This window comes from Trachypithecus francoisi, unplaced genomic scaffold (genome assembly GCF_009764315.1).
Source record: "Trachypithecus francoisi isolate TF-2019V2 unplaced genomic scaffold, Tfra_2.0 Lachesis_group5, whole genome shotgun sequence".
NCBI lineage: Eukaryota > Metazoa > Chordata > Mammalia > Primates > Cercopithecidae > Trachypithecus > Trachypithecus francoisi.
In genome coordinates this window covers 147,674,646-147,695,099 of record NW_022681470.1, presented here as the reverse complement: position 1 = coordinate 147,695,099, position 20,454 = coordinate 147,674,646, and the positions used below count along the sequence as shown (strand labels likewise).

The 20,454-nt window shown below is 59.0% G+C and overlaps 1 protein-coding gene across 1 annotated transcript in view; it reads left to right on the top strand.

The window, feature by feature from the left end:
- The window catches only part of DOT1L (DOT1 like histone lysine methyltransferase), a 69,507-nt gene that overhangs the window by 19,922 nt on the left and 29,131 nt on the right, over positions 1-20,454 (top strand). Inside the window, 6 exon segments of the mRNA XM_033195170.1 lie at positions 4,940-5,014; positions 8,416-8,479; positions 9,692-9,920; positions 13,075-13,169; positions 13,573-13,635; positions 20,364-20,419. Coding sequence (XP_033051061.1) covers positions 4,940-5,014; positions 8,416-8,479; positions 9,692-9,920; positions 13,075-13,169; positions 13,573-13,635; positions 20,364-20,419 — 582 coding nt within the window.

Below are 20,454 nucleotides of genomic sequence, written 5' to 3'. Positions count from 1 at the left end.
CACTGTGATTGTGCCACCGCCCACCAGCCAGGCAACAGAGTGAGACCCTGTCTCAAAAAACAAAACCCAAACAAGAAAGAGTGCTCCAGTGCGGTGGCTTCCCCAGGTCAGTGTTGTCTGTGCAGGTTCTGCCAGTGATGCCCAGACATAGTCTCTCTGGGTTAGGGTCTTGGTGCAGCAGGTGTGGAAGCCCCACTGTGACCAGGTTCTTGCTGGTGGGTCTCGAGGTGCTCAGGCAGCAGGTGAGTTGCATCTGCAGCAGGTGAGTTGCATCTGCTCCCCATGGGAAGTGGCCCGCACAGGCTTCTGGGGTCAGAGGAGACCCCAGGCCCCCGAATCTCAGGCAGTGACGGTGAGGGTGCCTCGCCGAGGAGACCCCGGGCCCCTGGATCTCAGGTGGTGATGGTGAGGTTGCCTGTCTGGCTGCATGCTCTCCTTCTGTAGGGCTCGGAGCTGACCGTCTTTTTTTTTTTTTTGGAGACGGAGTCTCGCTCTGTCGCCCAGGCTAGAGTGCAGTGGCCGGATCTCAGCTCACTGCAAGCTCCACCTCCCGGGTTCACGCCATTCTCCTGCCTCAGCCTCCCGAGTAGCTGGGACTACAGGCACCCACCACCTCGCCCGGCTAGTTTTTTATATTTTTTAGTAGAGACGGGGTTTCACCGTGTTAGCCAGGATGGTCTCGATCTTCTGACCTTGTGATCCGCCCGTCTCGGCCTCCCAAAGTGCTGGGATTACAGGCTTGAGCCACCGCGCCCGGCCGTTTTTTTGTATTTTTTTAATGGAGACGGGGTTTCACTGTGTTAGCCAGGATGGTCTCGATCTTCTGACCTCGTGATCCGCCCGCCTCGGCCTCCCAAAGTGCTGGGATTACAGGTTTGAGCCACTGCACCCAGCCTTTGAGCCACCGCGCCTGGCTGGAGCTGACTGTCTTGTTTGAACCTTGTGTGTTTTCTGGGGAGTGCATCTGGAGCTTAAGTGTTGTAGGGAGCAGGGGTCCAGGCACAGGGGTGCCCACCAACACCTGGGTATCTGTGGTGTAGGCAGAGGCCTCGAAACTCAGACCCCCTGGAGAGGCTGCTTTCTGCTATGCGTCCCCAGCACATGACCAGGGTTCTCATGGTGTGACGCTGCACAGACCTTTTCTGTCTCACTTCCCCCAGAAACATTGATGACGTTCTTACACAGCAAACACCATTCAGTCCCCATACGGCCAGTGTCCCAAGCATGTCCTCCCACCGTGGTGTTGTTTTTTTGGGTCAGAGTCTCGCTCTGCTGCTCAGGCTCGGGTGCAGTGGCGCCATCTCAGCTCACTGCAGCTTCCACCTCCTGGGTGCAAGTAATTCTCCTGCCTCAGCCTCCCAAGTAGCAAGGATTACAGGTGCCTGCAACCACGCCCAGCTAACTTTTGTATTTTTAGTAGAGATGGGATTTTGCCATGTTGGCCAGGCTGGTCTCAAACTCCTGGCCTCAAGTGATCCAGCCCCCTTGGCCTCCCGAAGTGCGGGGAGGGCTGTTGTTTAAAGATGGTTTGGCTGTCCCAGGCTCTCCTCGCTTGGATGTCCACTTGAGAATCAGCCTCTCCATTTCTCCAGAAAAGCCAAGTGGGCTTTTTCTAGAAATTGGTTTGACCCTGCAGTTCAGTTTGGGGAAAGGGGTGTTTAAATAAACAATGTCACTCCCAGGTATTCCTGTTTCAGTGCTTTTTTTTTTTCGAGGCGGAGTCTCGCTTTCTGACCCAGGCTGGAGTACGGTGGCATGATCTCGGCTCACTGCAACCTCCATCTTCCAGGTTCAAACAATTCTTCTTCCTCAGCCTTCCAAGTAGCTGGGATTACAGGCGCCCACCACCACATCTGGCAAATTTTTGTATTTTTAGTAGAGATGGCGTTTCATCATGTTGATCAGGCTGGTCTCGAACTCCTGACCTCGTGATCCACCCGCCTCAGCCTCCCAAAGCACTGGGATTACAGATGTGAGCCACTGTGCTCGGCCTTTGGTGCTTTTTTATGTGGCATTTTGACAATCCTTTGCCGCCAGTATGTGTAAAGACTGCTCCCTTTTGTCTGCCGGCCTTGCCTGTGCTGAGCTCTGGCGGCGTCCACACGTATCCCTTAGCGTGCTCTGTGGCTCAGAACCACGGGACTGAGTGAACGCCATACGGCTGCTCCTTTCAGGCTGCTTGAGTGTTTTTCTTGCCAAGTTGCTCTGGCCAGGACCTCCTGGACGATGTGATGAGAAGTAACTGCAGACGGCCTTGCTCACATCGATCTCGGGGGGCCTCGCTCAGTGCCTGGGGCTTTTCGTGATCTGCATCATGGGGTCCCCTGCCGGTGTCGTCCAGGTGTGCAGGTGTTGACCAGGCTGGGGAGGGGTGACGAGAGGCACCAATAATCGCAGAGGGCAGGTACTGCAGCCCTTCTGACAGGATGCTGTGTCTCTCAGTGTGGAGGGGTCTCAGGGGCACCTGAACCTGAGGTTGGGTCCTGGCCACCTGGTTGGAGTCTGTGGCCGGGTAGGGACTTGGTGTGGGGTGGGGGCAATGAAGCTGCTCTCGGAGTTCCGGAAAGCTGCCAGCTGGACTTAGCAGGTCGAGAGGAGTGGGGAGCAGAGGCCGAACCCCCATCCCTCCCTGTTCCCTCCTGCAGACCCGCAGGCCAGGCGGCTGGGGAAGGTGGGCCTGCTGCTGTCACAGTGGCTCGGTGACTGATCCCATGCCGTTTTCAAGTAGAAGGTGTGTTCTTCCATTTCTAGCCTCTTGTGGGTACTGTCCTGATGGCACCAAATGCCGTCCTGCATGCTTTCCCACCTGCCCACGTGGGGCTGCTCAGATCTCTGTCCTGGTTCCTTTGGTGAATTGCAGTGACTAATTTTAGAGTGAAGCAGCTTTTCCTTCCCGGGAGGTGCCGGGGTGGTTGTGAGGTGCCACTGTGCTGTTCCCTCACGTTTTTAAGGGATTGTGGGGTGTGTGGGTAGGGATGTTGGTCGGCTGTTTCCTTTCTTGTCCTTTCCTTCCAGCCCTTTGTGTCTCTATGGTTTTGGTGTCAGGATGATGCTGGTTGCGTAAAAACTGAAAAAGTGTCTGTAGGTTTAGTGTTGTGTCTTGTCAGTGTTTGATGGAATTTGCCAGTGAAGCCGCCAGGGCCTGGAGCCATCTCTAGGAAGCGACTCTGACAGGGGTAGAGCTGCGGAGCTGTTGTTTCTTCTGTGTCGGTTTCGGTCATTCGTTTCCCTCGGGGGATGTTTCATTGAGGCTGTTGGATTTGTTGGTATACCATTTTCTTTTGTTTTTATTGTGGAGACAGTCTCGCTCTGTCACCCAGGCTGGAGTGAAGTGGCACGATCTTGGCTCACTGCAGCTTCAACCTCCCAGGTTGAAGTGATTCTCCTGCCCCAGCCTCCCAAGTGCCAGGGACTACAGGCATGAACTACCACACCTGGCTCCATTTTCTTAGTATCCCTGATTCTCCTCTTACTGTCTGTAAGTTCTGCAGGGATGATGCCCCTTTCATGATTGGGTCTTTTTTTTTTGACACGGAGTCTCACTCTGTTGCCCAGGCTGGAGTGCAAGGGCATGATCTCGGCTCACTGCAACCTCCGCCTCCTGGGTTCAGGCAGTTCTCCTGCCTCAGCCTCCCAAGTAGCTGGGACTACAGGCATGTGCCACCACACCTGGCTAATTTTGTATTTTTAGTACAGGTGGGGTTTCACCATGTTGGCCAGGCTGCTCGCGAACTCCTGACCACAGATGATCCACCCGCCTCGGCCTCCCACAGTGCTGGGATGACAGGCGAGAGCCACTGCGCCCGGCCTTCATGATCGTTTTCAATATGGTATCAGGATCCAAGTGAGGTCAAAGAGTTTTAATGGGCTGGTTTGTTTCCGTTTTTTCATCTATGGCCCCCTCAGCCTCATTTTTCCTGGCAGTGTTTGTTGATGAAGCTCTGCTGTATTTTGAGATTAGTTAATTCTTCAAATTCCAGTTGGCTTTATTTTATTTATTTATTTATTTTTGAGATGGAGTTTTTGCTTTTGGTGCCCAGGCTGGAGTGCAGTGGCGCGATCTCAGCTCACTGCAACCTCCACCTCCCAGGTTCAAGCGATTCTCTTGCCTCAGCCTCCTGAGTAGCTGGGATTACAGGCATGCAACACCATGCCTGGCTAATTTTGTATATTTAGTAGAGATGGAGTTTCTTCATGTTGGTCAGGCTGGTCTCAAACTCCTGACCTCGTGATCTACCCACCTCGGCCTCCCAAAGTGCTGGGGTTACAGGCGTGAGCCACCACACCTGGCACCAGTTGACTTTAGTTTCTAGTCGATGGGTTGCTTTTTGAGCTCTGATGTGGCCAGTGGGTCCCTAGACCAGCCCTGTAGCAGGTGCGTTCACTTAGCTCCCCAGAGCCACTGGTATGTGGCCTGCAAGCCATGTAAAATCAGTGTACTTCAGTAACAGCTTCATGGTGCACATCATAGCCTTAGTTTTGAAGTCACGCCTCCCTTCTCTCTCCACTCTGAGTGGAGTGGTAGGGATGTTTGTTTTCTGTTGGAGAGGATGCAGTGTTTAAGAACATGCTGGTAATGCTCAAGATTTTCACGCCTGTAATCCCAGTGCTGTGGGAGGCTGAGGTGGGCGGATTGCTTCAGATCAGGAGTTCGAGACCAGCCTGGCCAACATGGCCTAACCCCGTCTCTACTAAAAATACAAAAATTAGCCGGGTGTGGTGCCGGGTGCCTGCAATTCCAGCTACTCGGGAGGCTGAGGCAGGAGAATCACTTGAACCCGGGAGGGGGAGGTTGCAGTGAACCAAAATCACAACAGTGCACTCCAGCCTGGGTGACAGAGCGAGACTCTGTCTCAAAAACGAACAAACAAACAAAAAGACAAAAAACAAAACCAAAAAAACCAAACCCCTCCTGATCGTTTCTGCTGCTGTGTTTCAGATGGGTCTGTGAAGAAATCCCGGATCTCAAGCTCGCTATGGAGAATTACGTTTTAATTGACTATGACACCAAAAGGTAAGCAGAGTCCTGCCCAGCCAGGACAGACTTGGCTCCTGGGGAGGACAGGAGGACGCGTCCTATAATTAGCTCTTCTTAGATGGTGCAAGCTGATCTGAAATTTCCTTTTAGAGTTGGCCGTGGTCACCATAAAGTTATTTTGGTAGGAAATGTTTATCAACTCTTGGCAAAGGCTGTCAGAGGCTGGACAGAATTGGAAACTCCGGTTGTGGAAAGTGGGATTGGCATGTGTGGAGTCAGCCTGCGCTAGTGATGGCTCTTTTTATAGCGGGCGGCTGACGGCCAGAAGTCCGAGTTCCTGCCTGAGGCTGCTGGGAGGGCCTGGGCGACCTTAGGCTCCTTGGCAGCTCTGCTTAGATCTCAGTTGGGTTTAGTTAGTCCCTCTGTCTCCAGCCCTGTGGCTGTTAGCAGTTTTGCCCTGGCAGCTTCTGGGTCTTGGAGGAGGGTCTTGTGCGTGGAGAGGGGCAGGGCTGTCTCTGGAATGCTTGCTTGGAAGTGTTTTGTTTTTCTTTGAGAAGGAAGACATTCCAGGCTGACGCCTTTTTCAGCTCTTGGGAGTCTGAAATCAACAGAGTGGTCCTCTGTCAAGGGCTATGCTGTTGTGAGCTTAGGTGAGCCCCTCTCCACAGAGAGTCAAGCCCAGAGGGCCCTGGCGCCCTCCTAGGCTGAGCACATGGCTGCACTTGACCTGGCTCTCCAGCCTCGGGGGCGTGTGGGAGGGGCTCCTTTGTCTGTGGTCAGCGGTCTCAGCCTCAGTAAGCCTCGAGATCCTGTGCCCGTCCCTTAAGCCCTGCCCATTCCCTGGTCAGCACCCTGGTACCCCACAAGCAGACAAGCGCGTTGCTGGCAGGGTCCTCCATGCCGATCCGCTGCCGTGGATTTCACACCACCTGCCCCGCAAGTCCGGGCCTCTCGCCACCCCTCATCAGGCATGATGGTGTGCTGGGCCCTTCCCTGGTTTAGTATAAAGGGTGTGATGCAGCGTGCAGATAAACAGCCGCATGGCAGGGTCCACAGGGAGGGGCCTGCAGGGCCCTGCACAGAGCTATGTCTCCGTGGAGTTGGGGTGCACTCACCCCAAAGCTCTTTGCACCCTGTGCTTTCGGGTTTTCACGGAGGCTTCTTGGAGACTTGCTTGATGATTGCCTCCATCTCTCGCTAAGCTTCTTACTGCAGCTTGGGCTTTACCCCACCCAGAACCTTACAACAAAAGATGCGCCCGTCACCTAGAAGTTCCCAGCGATCAGGAGCTTGATGAGGAACCGGAGGCCCCTGGCGTGGGTCGGTTGTTGGGCTGAGCCGTTTCATAGTAACCTGGACGCTTATGGCGCCTCACTTGTGTGTGGCCAGCGTCTGCCTTGGCTCTGAGCAGCGAGCGTGTCAGACGCTGTGCTCACGGCGCCCCTGCACGTGGGTGTGTGGCGTCCTTCCCCTTCGCGTGGGATGGGCTTAGCCAAGGCTGGAAGGACGTCAGGGACAGGCTGGGCAGGGGGTAATCGTTGGAGCTGGGAGGACCACCTGAGGGACCGAGCCATCAGGGCTTCAGGCCAAGGACAGCCCAGCTCCTCTGAGCACCTGCATTTGCACATCCTGCCAGGGAAGGGTCTCTTCCCGGGAGTATGCAGAGATGATTTTGGGAGGGTCTGGTTGTCAGGGTTGAAGGCGGTGTGTAGAAGTGAAAACACAGGAAGGGCCAGCACTGCTCCCCGGAGCTGTGGGGAAGGCGGGAGGCAGCAGGCTGGCTCTGTTGGATCGTCCGGCCCTGGCCAGATGCTGCTCATGGACCGAGGCCCACACGGTGCCTGCTGGCCCTTCACACCAGCTGGGCTACCTCCGCCCCGTGTCCTTCGTCCTCCGGGTGATCCAGGTTCTGTGTGGCTGTGCTCCTGGGGCTGTCAGCTGGCTTTTGTTCTTAGTGTTTGCTGCTCTTAAGTTCTCTTGCTTTATCCCCTGCAGCTGCTGCTTAAGGAAAGCGTGAACCTGGCCTTTGGAGCACAGGTTTTCCTATGAGGAACGGAAAGTGTGAACCTCGGGCACACACTGCCCAGGTGAACTCAGGGCTGCCAGGGCGAGGCAGGAAGAGCATGAGGCTGGGGCTGGGGCGGGAGCAGGGGTCTGGTTGCGCAGCCACGTCTCGGAGCATCTGCCAGGCTCTCGGGGTTGCCCTTGGGTGGAAGCTGCCTGCGTGTACGTGGAGGCGGCGGAGGAAGGAGGCGGAGGAAAGTCCCAGCCGCGCCCCGCCCCCTGCACAGGTGCAGGTCCCCTCGGTGGTGGGGACTGGATTGTTCTCTGGCGGGGGCTGTCCTGGGCACTGCAAGGTGCTGAGCAGGGTCCCTGTCTCCATCTGTTGCTTGCCTCACCATGTTCCTGGGGTCCCCGGTGAGAGCCACTGTGTGTGACAGTGAGGTTACCCCTCCTCCTCCTGTCTCTTGGTCTGCTCTGGACACCTTCTGAAGTGGTGGGACAGACGCTGTCGTCCACATTTTGCCAGTGGGTCCAACAGGCTTGGAAGATGAGCAAGTTATCCCAGGTCGAGACTGGACAGACGAGGCCAGGCAGACCCTGCAGCAGGCCTGCCCCCACCCTGGAAGCCCCTCTGAGCCTGGGCCTGGGCGTGGCCTGTGTTTCTTGTGGCTCACATGCCCCACAGACCGTGGGCGCTCCCTGGAGCACAGGTGCCCCCTGCTGCCCGGTTGGCCCTGCCCTGGATGCTGTTGGGCGCAGGCAGTTAGGTAATGAAAGATGGCCCTGTGGCTAGGGCTGAGCGGGGCAGAGCTGCTGCCAGGGGACTGAGTCTCACGGTGGACCCTGCTGTGCCACGTCTGACATGACACACTGCGGACGTGTGAGTGAGTCGGAGCTTTTGAAGGACACGTGCACAGAGCAGTGCGGGCGTGGGTGGGGCACCCTCCTTCTGCAGTGCTCCCTCCTCCTGCACCTGCCCAGTCAGAGGCCCAGTGATCCCTGGGACCCCAGCCATTCACCTACCTCTGGCGATGGTGGCTGTCCCCAGCCAGGGCAAGGAAGACCCTCTTGGCCTGCCCCAGGGGTCCCTGCTGTTGGGCCGGCCTCAGTCCCCCTCGAGCCCTCTTTCTCTCCTCACGCCTCCAGCACACCTGGACCTCGGCCTTGGGTGGGGAACCTGGGCAGGTCTAGACTGCCTCGGGGCTCAGTGCTTGCCTGCACCGGACTCTCGGCCGGCCCCTCGCCTGCGCCAACCCTGAAATCTCCCTCAGGGTGGAAACTGAGGCTTCTGCCAGAGGGGTCTTGGCCAGCTGGCTAGTGGCTGTCCAGGCAGAGACCACACCTTCGAGCCTGCCCTGTCCGTGTGCTGTCCCCTCCTCTGCATGCGGCTCGCTCTGGCCCGTGTGACCAGGGCCTTCCCTTGCCTTTTTCAGCTTCGAGAGCATGCAGAGGCTCTGCGACAAGTACAACCGCGCCATCGATAGCATCCACCAGCTGGTAGGTGGCTTGCCCTGCCCAGGCGGTCAGTAGTAGTGCTAGGCTCCCAGAGCCCTTACGTCACCACCTTGTGGCACAGGGCTCCCCTTAGAGCCCCCAGGGATTGGAACGTGCAGCATGGGGGGACCATGGTCTGTGGATGAGTAGTGTGGGGGCTGCTGAGGCTGGGCTCTGTCCTCGTGGGTCATGCCAACTGCGTGCTGTGGCCATGTGCCAACGCAGAGCCGTCCGTGGTTTGTGTGCTGAGGCAGGGCCCTGAGGGTTGTGGTGTCTGCACATGCCTCTGCAACCCTGGGTTTGTGCCCGCGGGCCCCAGCAGCGGTGGGTCCCTGTCCTCCCCAGGCTGTGTGAGTACCGGCCTTCCCCTCATACCTCCCCCACACCGCCTGCCTTCATCAGGCTGGATGCTGGCCTGGGCTGCACCCTTGGGCACCCCGGTCCTGCCGTGTCTCGTGAGGGTTTCCTCACACAGGACGGGGGACACAGCGAGCGGGGGTGTAGCAGGGAGGGGACCGTGCTGCTTCCCATGTTCTAGAATGCACCGGGGGCCCCTGGGGCATGAGGGCAGGGAAACTCTTTCTTGAAGGTCTTGCTGTGGAGGGAGTCCTGCTGGGGGCGGCATGGGCTCACTCAGCCCTCCCGAGTGGGGCTGGGCTGCGCCACCCCATGAGCCTGCCACCCTGCCCTGGCTTCCCCTCACCACGTGCACGCAGCTCTGAGGCCCCTGAGAACTGAGCTGGCCGGGGCGAGAGGGGACCACCTCAGCCTGCTGCAGGCGGTGGGAAGGAAGGCGGGGTTCCAGGTGGTTGAGTCAGATGAGGTGTGGTAGTCTCAAGGCTTTCACGGGGCTCGGGGCACCTGATGGGGGTCCCTTGGTGTCAGCGCCCCCGCCCTGCCGCCTCGGCCCAGAGGAGGGATGGTGGTCTTGGTGGTCTTGCCGGTGAGGAGAGAGGCCTGTGGTGGGAGGAGGAGCCTCCTGGGACCCCTCTGAGATGGGGCTTGTCTCTGGGGATGCTGCTTTGCTGCTTGTAGGAAATGGGGCTGGGTTGGAAACCAACCTGGGAACCTGGCGGCCACCCCACAGGGGGCCGAGAGGCCCTGCAGCCGGCTCCCTGCTTCTGCTGGGAAAGGGCCTAGGTCTCGGGTGGAGAGGCTGGTCAGCCTGTAGCCGTACAGTTTATGTGACATGGCCAGGCCACCCTCCGTCCGCAGTGGAAGGGCACCACGCAGCCCATGAAGCTGAACACGCGGCCGTCCACCGGGCTCCTGCGCCATATCCTGCAGCAGGTCTACAACCACTCGGTGACTGACCCCGAGAAGCTCAACAACTACGAGCCCTTCTCCCCGGAGGTGTACGGGGAGACCTCCTTCGACCTGGTGGCCCAAATGATCGACGAGATCAAGATGACCGACGACGACCTGTTTGTGGACTTGGGGAGCGGTGAGTGTCGTCCGCCACGCCCGGCTGCTGTGCACTTCCAGGCCACACGCTCTGTGCCTGACCCACACCTGCTTGGAGAAGAGTTTAACAGGACTCGCGATGTTGGCGTGGAGAGCGCTTCCTTTTCCCGGCCCTTCTGTCCCGTTGTGGGTCCGTTCCTTTCCCCAGCCCTGACCTTCCCTGGAGCCCGGGGCTCTACCCAGAGGGGAGAAATCGCAGGAACCCAGTTGTTCCAGACCAGGCCCACCCTTCCAGGTGCCCAGAGACTCTGCTTTTCCCCTGCTTCCCCCCAGCTGGGGAGCTAGACCTGTGCCGCTCTGTCGCTCACTCCCAGAAGCTGCCACTCGCTAGCATGGGCCCCAGCCCAGTCCCCACCCACACTACAGCCTACTGCCGTCCTTCCCTGGGCACATCTGCTCCCTTTGCAGAGGCTGGAAAGGTCCCATGCAGAGGAAAACCCCAGGTCCCTGGGCTCATGGAGGCCCTCTCGCCTTCCCTGCATCCCCAGCCTCCTCAGTACCCCTGCGTCTGGGCCATGCCCTGCCCCTCCCAGGTTGGGGCTCAGGGTGGCCTCGGTGAGTCCCCACAGACCACCTCCCACCTGCTGGCATTCTTTTTTTTTTTTTTTTTTTTTGAGACGGAGTCTCGCTCTGTCGCCCAGTCTGGAGTGCAGTGGCGCAATCTCGGCTCACTGCAAGCTCCGCCTCCCGGGTTTACGCCATTCTCCTGCCTCAGCCTCCCGAGTAGCTGGGACTACAGGCGCCCGCCATCTCGCCCGGCTAGTTTTTTGTATTTTTTAGTAGAGACGGGGTTTCACCGTGTTAGCCAGGATGGTCTCGATCTCCTGACCTCGTGATCCACCCGTCTCGGCCTCCCAAAGTGCTGGGATTACAGGCTTGAGCCACCACGCCCGGCCTCCTGCTGGCATTCTTTCAGCCTCTCCCTGCACTCAGAGTCTGACAGGCGACAGGCTCTGCTTGTGAGGTGTCGTCTCCTCTCAACCACGGTCGGGGCCCCTTGAGACCAGGCCCCAGGTGTAGGTTCCCGGCCCTGTCTTGAGCCCCGGCATGGCCTGGCCGAGGCATAGATGAGCGGCCAGCTCAGGAACAACCTCATCAGCCTGACTCGTTCTTGATGGGACCACCCCATCCAGGCAGGGCTGACGGGGCCACTGGCCGACAAGGGTCAGACGGCGGAGGCCCCTTCTCCACAGTGTGTACGCTGTCTCTGGGCTTCTTGGACCTCGATGGACATGTGAACCTTGTGCCTGCAGGCGTGCGAGCCCCACATCTGCCCCACTCCACAGTCCTGGCTTTGATGTGGGGGAGGGGCCCCAAGGGCAGGGACCAAGAGGACTTTGCACAGACCAGGTGTGGCGGCTCGCGCCTGTCATCTTAGCGCTTGGAAGGCTGAAATGGGAGGATTGCTTGAGGCCAGGAGTTCAAGACCAGGCTGGTCAGCATAGCAAGACCCCATCTCTGTTTACTTATTTAAATTTATTTCCAAATTTTAAAAATGCAATAAAAAGAATGTATATTGGCTGGGTGTGGTGGCTCACGCCTGTAATCCTAGCACTATGGGAGGCCAAGGCGGGCGGAGCTGAGCTTCTGAGGTCAGGAGTTCGAGACCAGCCTGGCCAACATGGTGAAACCTCTTCTCTACTAAAAGTACAAAAATTAGCTGGGTGTGGTGACACATGCCTGTAATCCCAGCTACTCAGGAGGCTGAGGCAGGAGAATTGCTTGAACTTTGTTTTTTTTTTGTTTTTTTTTTTTTTTGTTTTTTTTTTTTTTGAGGCGGAGTCTCGCTCTGTCACCCGGACTGGAGTGCAGTGGCCGGATCTCAGCTCACTGCAAGCTCCGCCTCCCGGGTTTACGCCATTCTCCTGCCTCAGCCTCCCAAGGAGCTGGGACTACAGGCGCCCGCCACCTCGCCCGGCTAGTTTTTGTATTTTTTTTTAGTAGAGACGGGGTTTCACCATGTTAGCCAGGATGGTCTCGATCTCCTGACCTCGTGATCCGCCCGTCTCGGCCTCCCAAAGTGCTGGGATTACAGGCTTGAGCCACCGCGCCTGGCCAATTGCTTGAACTTTGGAGGCGGAGGTTGTGGTGAGCTGAAATCACATCACTGTACTCTGGCCTGGGTGACAGAGTGAGACTCCGTCTCAAAAAAAAAAAAAAAAAGGCATATCTGGCTGGGATCAGTGGCTCCTGCCTGTAATCCCAGTGCTTTGGGTGGCTGAGGTGGGAGGATTGCTTGAGCCCAAGAGATTGAGGCTGCAGTGAGCCAGGGTCTCACCACTTACAGTCCAGCCTAGGCAACAGAATCAGACCCTGTCTCAAAAACAAAAAGTTGAAAAGGCTTATATGTTTTAGATGACGGCCTAGCACTTGCTGGCCCGGCTCTGGGCCCCTGTCCCTGTGTGCTTCTCTTCCCGCTGGTGTGGTGGTGGCGGTCTGTGCCTGCTGTGGTTGCGCCGTGGTTCGTTCCCTGGAGCGCAGAGCTGCCTAACCGGAGGAGAGGTGGCTTGACACCCCCAGTGTGTGCTGCTGCCTCCGCCCTCCTGACGCTGGCACATCTGCAGCCCCCGTTCCCTCCTTCTCCCTTAGAGCTGGGGGTTGCTGGGTTGTGTGCTGACGCTGTGAAACCGCGGCGGCCGGGAGACTGTCCTGACTGCAGGGGCTCCTTACTGCCTCTCCCACCCCACATCGAGTCTCAGTCCAGTCCTGCTCATGAGCCTTCCTGGGGTGCCGTGAGATTTCATCAGCCAGGTTGCTGCGTGTCTGTGTGGTGGTGACGCGGGGATAATCTGAGGTGGACGGGAGCCTTTCCAGACCTGCCAAGTCTCGGGCAGCCCTGTCTGAACAGTGAACACCACATAGGGCCTTTAGACTCAAAATGAATTCTGGTTTTGGGGGCCACCAAGTGATGTCCATGGATGACACGTTGTGATGATCGTCCCCTCGTGGGGGCTCCACTGGGGGCCTGGTCTCACCCTGAGTGACCTTGGAGCATCGGATATGTGTGGAGACTTGTGGCCTCCCCTGTGGGTCTTCATGGCTGCATCCTTGTGGCCTCTGTCTCCGAGGCTGGCATGGCCTCCCGGGTGGCATCTGAGCGCTGTGTGGTATCTGATGGATCTCTCTGATCACAGGTGTGGGCCAGGTCGTGCTCCAGGTTGCCGCTGCCACCAACTGCAAACATCACTATGGCGTCGAGAAAGCAGACATCCCGGCCAAGTATGCGGAGGTGAGCAGGTCTGGGGGCCGGGGTGTGTTGGAGGCAGGGGACCATCAGAGAAAGTGATACCCTGGGTGCCTCCACCCCACTGCTGTGGGACTTCCGAGTCTGGGCGGCGTTCTTTCCAGGCCCAAGACGTCTTAGCTGCCTGCAGGGTGTGCCTGTGAATAGGGTGCCCGCATGCCTTCATGGCCCATCACAGGCCGGCCCTCCAGGCCTGCCCAAGCACTGCGGGGGCGTCTCTGAGCCTGTTTCACAGCACGTGCCACAAGCGAGGCGGGAGGTGCTCAGCTCCACCTCATGGCACAGCCCTCTGAGAAGTGGGGTGTTTTGGGTGGCCTGCCCAGGCGGGCGCATTGAGGCCCCGCTGCCCTGAGAGTTTGTAATGGGCGTTTGGTTTCTTTCCTTCCAGACCATGGACCGCGAGTTCAGGAAGTGGATGAAATGGTATGGAAAAAAGCATGCAGAATACACAGTGAGTGCCATCGCTCCGCCCTGGCTCCCATCGCCGGCCCCATCCCCGCTCCCACCCTCCTCTTAGCCCCTCCTTTCTTGCCAATGTTAGCACATGGCTTTTGGCACATGGCATGCCCCCTGGAGTCCCCTCTGGTTCTCATAGGGCTGCCTGGGTGTGGCCTCTGAGCCCGCAGCAGGTGCCTCTGTTGGCACTGTCCTTCCCGTCCTCTGTGACATGGCTTCTGTCCCTCGGCAGCGTGCGGTGCACAGAGGCAGTTCAGGGAACGGGCTCGGGGCTCCACGGAACGGAGACCTGTGGGACAGGCTGGGTTCTGGGCCGGCTGCAGCGTCCGTGGGGTGTCACCCCTCACCGGGGACAGCCTTGTTTGGGTGGGTTCCTGGTCCTCAGCGCCGTGTTCTTCATGACAAGCCGGCAACCTCGGGGTGGGCAGTGTTCTCTCCCGCCCTGTCGTGATGCGGTCTGAGGTGCTCCTCCCATGTACCCTGTGGATGGCGCCGCGTGAGGATGGCGCCGCGTGTGGCTGTCCCTGTGGGGTGTGCACTCCCCTCGAAGGCTGAGTGGCAGTGGGATGGGAGTGGGCGTGGGAAGGGGATGCTCTTTAGGGAGCAGGAAGGACGGTTGTCCTGACCCAGGTCGGGTGATTACTGGGCCACAGCTTCCAGGAGTAGCTGCCGCTCCTGCATCCTCCCCGGACTCCTTCCCACCCCGTGCTAAGTCCTTAGACACCAGGCTCCACCCTGGTCCTTTCCACACAGAGGCCTGCAGAGCTGGGTCCTTCCTTGACCTGTGCTCTCCTCCTCCCAGTCCCAGCTGCCCAGGCACTCACCTGTGGTGGAGTCTGACGGCGCTTGGGGCCCATCGGCTCTGCCTCCCAGCAACGTCTCAGACCTGCGGACTTCATCCCCTCCCCGCCCCATGGGGTGTGGGCTCGGTGCTGGCGCAGCTGCTCCTGTGATGTGGATTGGAGAGTGGCTTGGGGTCTGGGGTGCAGGAAGGTGGGTGCTTCCTGTTCTAGACTTGGAGCCCCTGGAGTAGAGCCCGCAGCCCCTTGAGTCCTGAGAGGCCTTCCTGACAAGGCGGACGGAGTGCTGGGCAGGGCGGTCGCCAGGTCACCACCTTGGGAGGATGATGGCTCAAGAGTCGCTAAGCTGCCCAGCAGAGCAGCTCAGGACGGAACATGGCAAGGCCAACTCGTGATCCCAGGTGCCTGCGGCAACACAGTTCCTGGGTGGAATCTGCACGTTTGAGAAGCAACAGAAACAAGACGTTCAGGGGTCCTGTTGTCAGTCGACTCTCACAGTTCAGAGGGACCAATGAGGGACACAGGTGGCGTACAGTTCCCGTCCCCTCCTAGGCGGTACCTGCCCCTCACTGTCTTCTCAACAGGGTGGGTGGAGGTGTGGCCAGGGCTGTCTGCCCGCCCGCCAGTCTGTCTGGAGCTCCCTGCCGAGGCGCCCTCTGTGGGCCTGTCAGTCGGGTCCTTCCTCAGATCGCTGTGAGGCCTCGGCATTCCTGGCATTGCCACGAGTGGGCGTGCATCCTGCCTAGCATGCATCCCTGGCCCCCAGCTCAGACCTCTCCACGCTATCCCACAGCACAGGTGAAGGCCAGAGTCAGGGTGGTGGGGCCCGATCCCTTGCCGGCTGGTTCTGCCCTGGGTGTCCTGGCTGTGGTGGTCTGAGCAGGTGAACCTGAGTGGTGACAGATGCATGGTCCAGGCATGGCCATCTTCCCCTGCGAGGCCTGACATGGGCTGCAGTGGCAGGGACACCTGAGTCAGGCAGTGTCCTTCTTTGCATCCTCAGGGAGGGAGCTGCTGGCTGGAAACTTTTGTTGTTCTTTTTTTTTTTTTTTGAGACGGAGTCTCGCTCTGTCACCCGGGCTGGGGTGCAGTGGCCGGATCTCAGCTCACTGCCAGCTCCGCCTCCCGGGTTTACGCCATTCTCCTGCCTCAGCCTCCCGAGTAGCTGGGACTACAGGCGCCCGCCACCTCGCCCGGCTAGTTTTTTGTATTTTTTTTAGTAGAGACGGGGTTTCACCGTGTTAGCCAGGATGGTCTCGATCTCCTGACCTCGTGATCCGCCCGTCTCGGCCTCCCAAAGTGCTGGGATTACAGGCTTGAGCCACCGCGCCCGGCCTGTTGTTGTTTTTTAGAGGCAGGGTGTTGCTCTGTTCTCCAGGCTGGAGCGTGGTGGTGCAATCATAGCTCATTGCAGCCGTGAACTCCTGGGCTCAAGTGATCCTCCCACCTCAGCCTCCTGAGTAGCTGGGACTGCAGGCGTGCACCACCACACATGGCTAATTAAAAAAATAATTTGAGCAAGGCACAGTGGCTCACGCCTGTAATCCCAGCACGTTGGGAGACTGAGGCGGGTGGATCGCCTGAGTTCAGGAGTTCAAGACCAGCCTGGCCAACATGGTGAAACCCCATCTCCGCTAAAAATACAAAACCTGGCTGGGCGTGGTGGTACGCACCTGTAATCCCAGCTACTTGAAGGGCTGAGGCAGGAGAATCACTTGAACCCAGGGGGCGGAGGCTACAGTGAGCTGAGATCGCACTCCTGCACTCCAGCCTGGGCGATAGAGCAAGACTTTGTCTCACACACATACACACACACAAGTTGTAGCCACGGGGTTTCACAGTGTTGGCCAGGTTGGCTTAAACTCCTGTGTTCAAGCGACCCTCCTGCCTTGACCTGCTGAAGTGCTGGGATTACAGGCGTGAGGGTGCCCGGCTGCCTCTGTGTCTTTTTGAGGCTCGACAGCCCATTTCTTTTTATTGCTGAATAGTAGTCCATTGTCTGGATGTGCCACAGTTAATTCACCCACTCGCCTGCTGAGGCCATCTCGGCTGCGTCCGCAGTTTGGCAGTTAGGAGCACAGCTGCAGTAAAGGTCCGTGTGCAGGTTTCTATGTGGGTGCAGGAGCTCCACTCCTGTGGGTAGGCACCGGGCAGCACGATTGCTGGATTGTCTGGAAAAACTGCCAGACTGCCTCGCAGTGAGTCTACACCATCCGCGTTACCTCCAGCGGTGAACAGGAGTTTCTGTTGCCCCGTGTCCTGGCCGGCACCTGGTGCTGTGGACATCTGGGGAGGCCATTGATGCTTTTTCTTCCCCTCATCTCCCGAGGCCTTGCTGCACACGAGCTCCTGGAGTTGTGATCGATTCCTTGTGGTTTTCTTTTTGTTTTGTTTTTTTTTTGAGATCAGAGTCTCGCTCTGTTGTCCAGGCTGGCGTGCAGTGGCATGAGCTCAGCTCACTGCAACTTCCGCCTCCTGGATTCAAGCGGTTCTCCCGCCTCAGCCTCCCGAGTAGCTGGGATGACAGGCGGCCACCACCACGCCCAGCTAATTTTTGTATTTTTAGTAGGGACAGGGTTACACCATGTTGGTCAGGCTGGTCTCAAATTGCTGACCTCATGATCCGATTGCCTCTGCCTCCCAAAGTGCTAGGATGACAGGCGTGAGCCACCGCGCTCGGCCTCCTTGGGGTTTTCTGTGTTGACACTTGTGTCGCCTACAGACATGGAGCTTTGCCTTTGCCTTCGCAGTCCCTGTCCCTTTCCTCTCCTTTTCCCGTCCTCTTGTACTGGCCGGCACGGGCATTTCCCATGCGATGTGAGTCATGGGGGCAAGATGGTTACCCTTCCCTGCCCTGCCCTGGTGGGCAGCTGAGCACCTGGCCATGGAGCACGGTGTTAGTGGCGGGCTTGTGTGGATGCTGTCCCTCGGGTGGAGGACGAGCCCGCAGTCCTGAGTGTGCGGCCCGCGCTTTTTCGGTGCTGCTTCTAGTCAGCGCAGTGCTGTGGTTTCCATTCCTCACCCTGTTGCTGTGATGGGTTTCCAGGGTTGAATGTGTCCCCCTTGGTCGGCGTGCGATCCTGTTTATCCGAAGCGGGATTCTGCTGGCTGATGGACCGCTGAGGTGTTTTCTGCCGTGGTGGGAGCCGTGGTCTGCGGTGCTTCCTTGCGGCCGCACCTGTCTGGTTTGGTCTCTGGGTGGTGCTCCCTCGGCTTCTGTTCTGCTGTGTTTGACCAGGACTTGCGCACCCAGGGCTGGGGGCCCAGCTCTCCTTCCCTTTCTTGTGGTGATTGTTCCCGAACGCCCTGCCCACAGTGGAAGCTGTGCGGTGTCCTGGGCCCTGGGTCCACTTGCACTCTGGCCGGAAGTTCCCACGTGGGTTCCTGGCTGTGGCAGGAGAGCCACACAGATCTCAGCACAGAGAATGGAAGCCCTCGCCGTGGTTTCCAGCGACGGCCAGGAGGGCGCCATGGTGCCTTCCTCCGCGTGGTCTGGCTGGGCTGAGCCTTGCTCAGGAGAGGGTGGCTGTCAGGTGCGGGGGCTGCCCCAGCACTGCTGCCCCTTCTGCCTCATCTCGTCCGCGTCAGGGTTAGCCCCCTGCTTCTAGGGCCTGGGTCCGCAACACGGCTGAGCAGCGTGGTGTCTCCTATGGCGCAGGCGCTCCTGGCGTGGGGCTGCGTTCGTGGTCTGAATTCCGTGCGGGTTTAGGTGCTCACGGTCAGGCCAGTGGCTCCTGGGATGTGTCTGGGAGCACGATTTGGGGGAAAGGACGGCATTCCTCAGGGCGTTGGTAACACGTGTCGAAAAGAACCTGCTGGTGGGCAGGCAGGTGTCAGTGCCAGCCAGCCTCCACCTCTGGCATCTGTCCCGTTTCCAGCCAGCTCTGCTGCGGAGGGTGGCCAGAGAGGCTTCTACCCGACTGTCCCTTGCCCTTTCTGATGGGAACTTACATTCTGATGTTGGAGGAAACCCTCGGAGCAGCTCTCTGTGGCTTTGCCCGTGCTCTGCTTGGGAGACTTCAAGTCCTCCTACCTGAAGCGGTGTCACCGGGGAGGCTCCCAGAGACCCAGACCCCCGGTCCCTATGGGGCCAGGATTCCAGACTCCAGAGGGGAAGCAGGGTTGCGCATAAACCATGGTGTTTGCAGGAAGAGCTTTGGCCCCAGAGCCTGCCCTGTCATGGAGCGCGGGGGACCCCAGGGTGGGTTCCCAGCCCCAGGCCTGCGATGCCAGCCCGGGTCTGCTGAGTGCTGCTCAGGACTTGGAATTTGAGTCATTTCCTGGGTGGCTTGTCCACGGGGAATAAGGGATGTTCACAGGGTCTGTCAGGTGTGGAGAGGGAGGAGATGGGTGTGGGGGGCAGCCCAGCACCTGCAGAGGCTCAGGATGGCCTGCCTGCGCACCTCCCATCCCATCTCCTCCCCTCCTGGGAACTTCCCCTGGCCTTGGAGAGCAGAGGATATAGAGCTGCTCCTGGCCGGGGCGGGCGGCCCTGCCCTCTGGACCTGCATCTGGGTGGACGGGTGGCCCTGTCCTCCGGGCCAGGGGGGGTGTCCCTGTCTCTCTCGGGCTGGGTAGGTGGGCCACCCTGTTGCTTGGGGCAGCGGCTTGCTTGTGGGACCTTCTCTGCTCAGGGACTCCCTCCCCATCCTGAGAGACACTCGGTGGGCACTGGGCCTGCGGCTGCTATGAAAGGAGTGTTGCGGGTCCTTCCTCGGCCCTTGGGGTGCAGGTGTGGGCTTCTTCGACCGTGGCTCAGGTGCCCTGACCCCCAACTACTCCAGCTCCCAGCATGGATCCCCTTCCTGTCTGTGGATGGGCCTGTCCCGGACATTTCACAGAAATGGGATCACACACTGCGTGGCCTTTTGTGTCTGGCGTCGTCTCTCACTGAGCATGACGTCCTCAAGGTGCATCTGCGCTGTGGCCTGGGTTGGAGCCTGGCTCCTCTTCCTGGCGGGGTCCTGCTTCCATGCGCACGGCCTCGCTGTGCTGTGTTGATCTTTCATCTGATGGACACTTGTCTGCTTCTACCTTTTGGCTGTGGTGAGTCGTGCTGGCTTTTGGAGGTATTTGTGCCGGGCTTTTGCGTGGGTGTGTTTCTTTCTCTGGGAATGGAGGTGGTGGTGGTTTTGAAGGATTTGAAAGGCAGGGTCTCAGTTATCCAGATGCTACTGCATTGGGCAGCTAGGTTAATAAGAGGTGTTTCCTCCTGGACGGTGCTTGGTCTTGAGGTCTGGAGGTGGACTGGCGTCGGGCTGCAGCTGGCCTTGCTGTGAGCGCAGCGTGGAGCTGGGGGACAGCGCTGCTCTTAGCTCAGCAGCGCACAGGGGCGGACACCCCCAGGGACTGGTGGCTCAGCTTCGCTGTGTGCGTGTTTCTTGCAGTTGGTGAGGGAGGGACAGAGCTCGGCGCTAGGCTTTCCTGGTCTGGCCGAGTGTCGCTGCCTGCCGTGGAGGGTGCCCCCCAGCGTCCCGCCGCCTCCCTCAGGCCCTGCCTGGAGCCCAGCATGGTGGGGACTGCAGGCCCTGCCTTGGGGCGCCCCTGCTGGCCACTTCTGGTCCTGGGAGTGGCTGCAGCCCCTGATTTTGAGCTTAGATTTCTAGGAGACTGCAGCATGGCTGGCAGGTGTGTGTTGGTGTGGCTGTGGTCCCCTTGGCTGGGCCTGGCCTCTCCAAGTGGATGCTGGAGCACGAGGACCTGTCCCGGCTTCTCAGGAGGTCCTGCCTGTTCTCTGCGCATCCCTCTCACCTGCCCTTCTGCCTGCAGCTCCCAGAGCTGCAGCCGGTGGGGCCTGGGCCGGACCTGCTCCTTCCCTGCAAGCGGAGCTGTGCTCACTTCATTCTTTCTTCCCAGGGGCCGGGCGGGCTGGGGCTGCCAGGGAGGCTGGGGGTCCCCACTCATGCCTGTTTTCTCTTTTCAGTTGGAGAGAGGCGATTTCCTCTCAGAAGAGTGGAGGGAGCGAATCGCCAACACGAGGTATGGCCGGCATGGGGCGTGCGGGGCATGTGGGG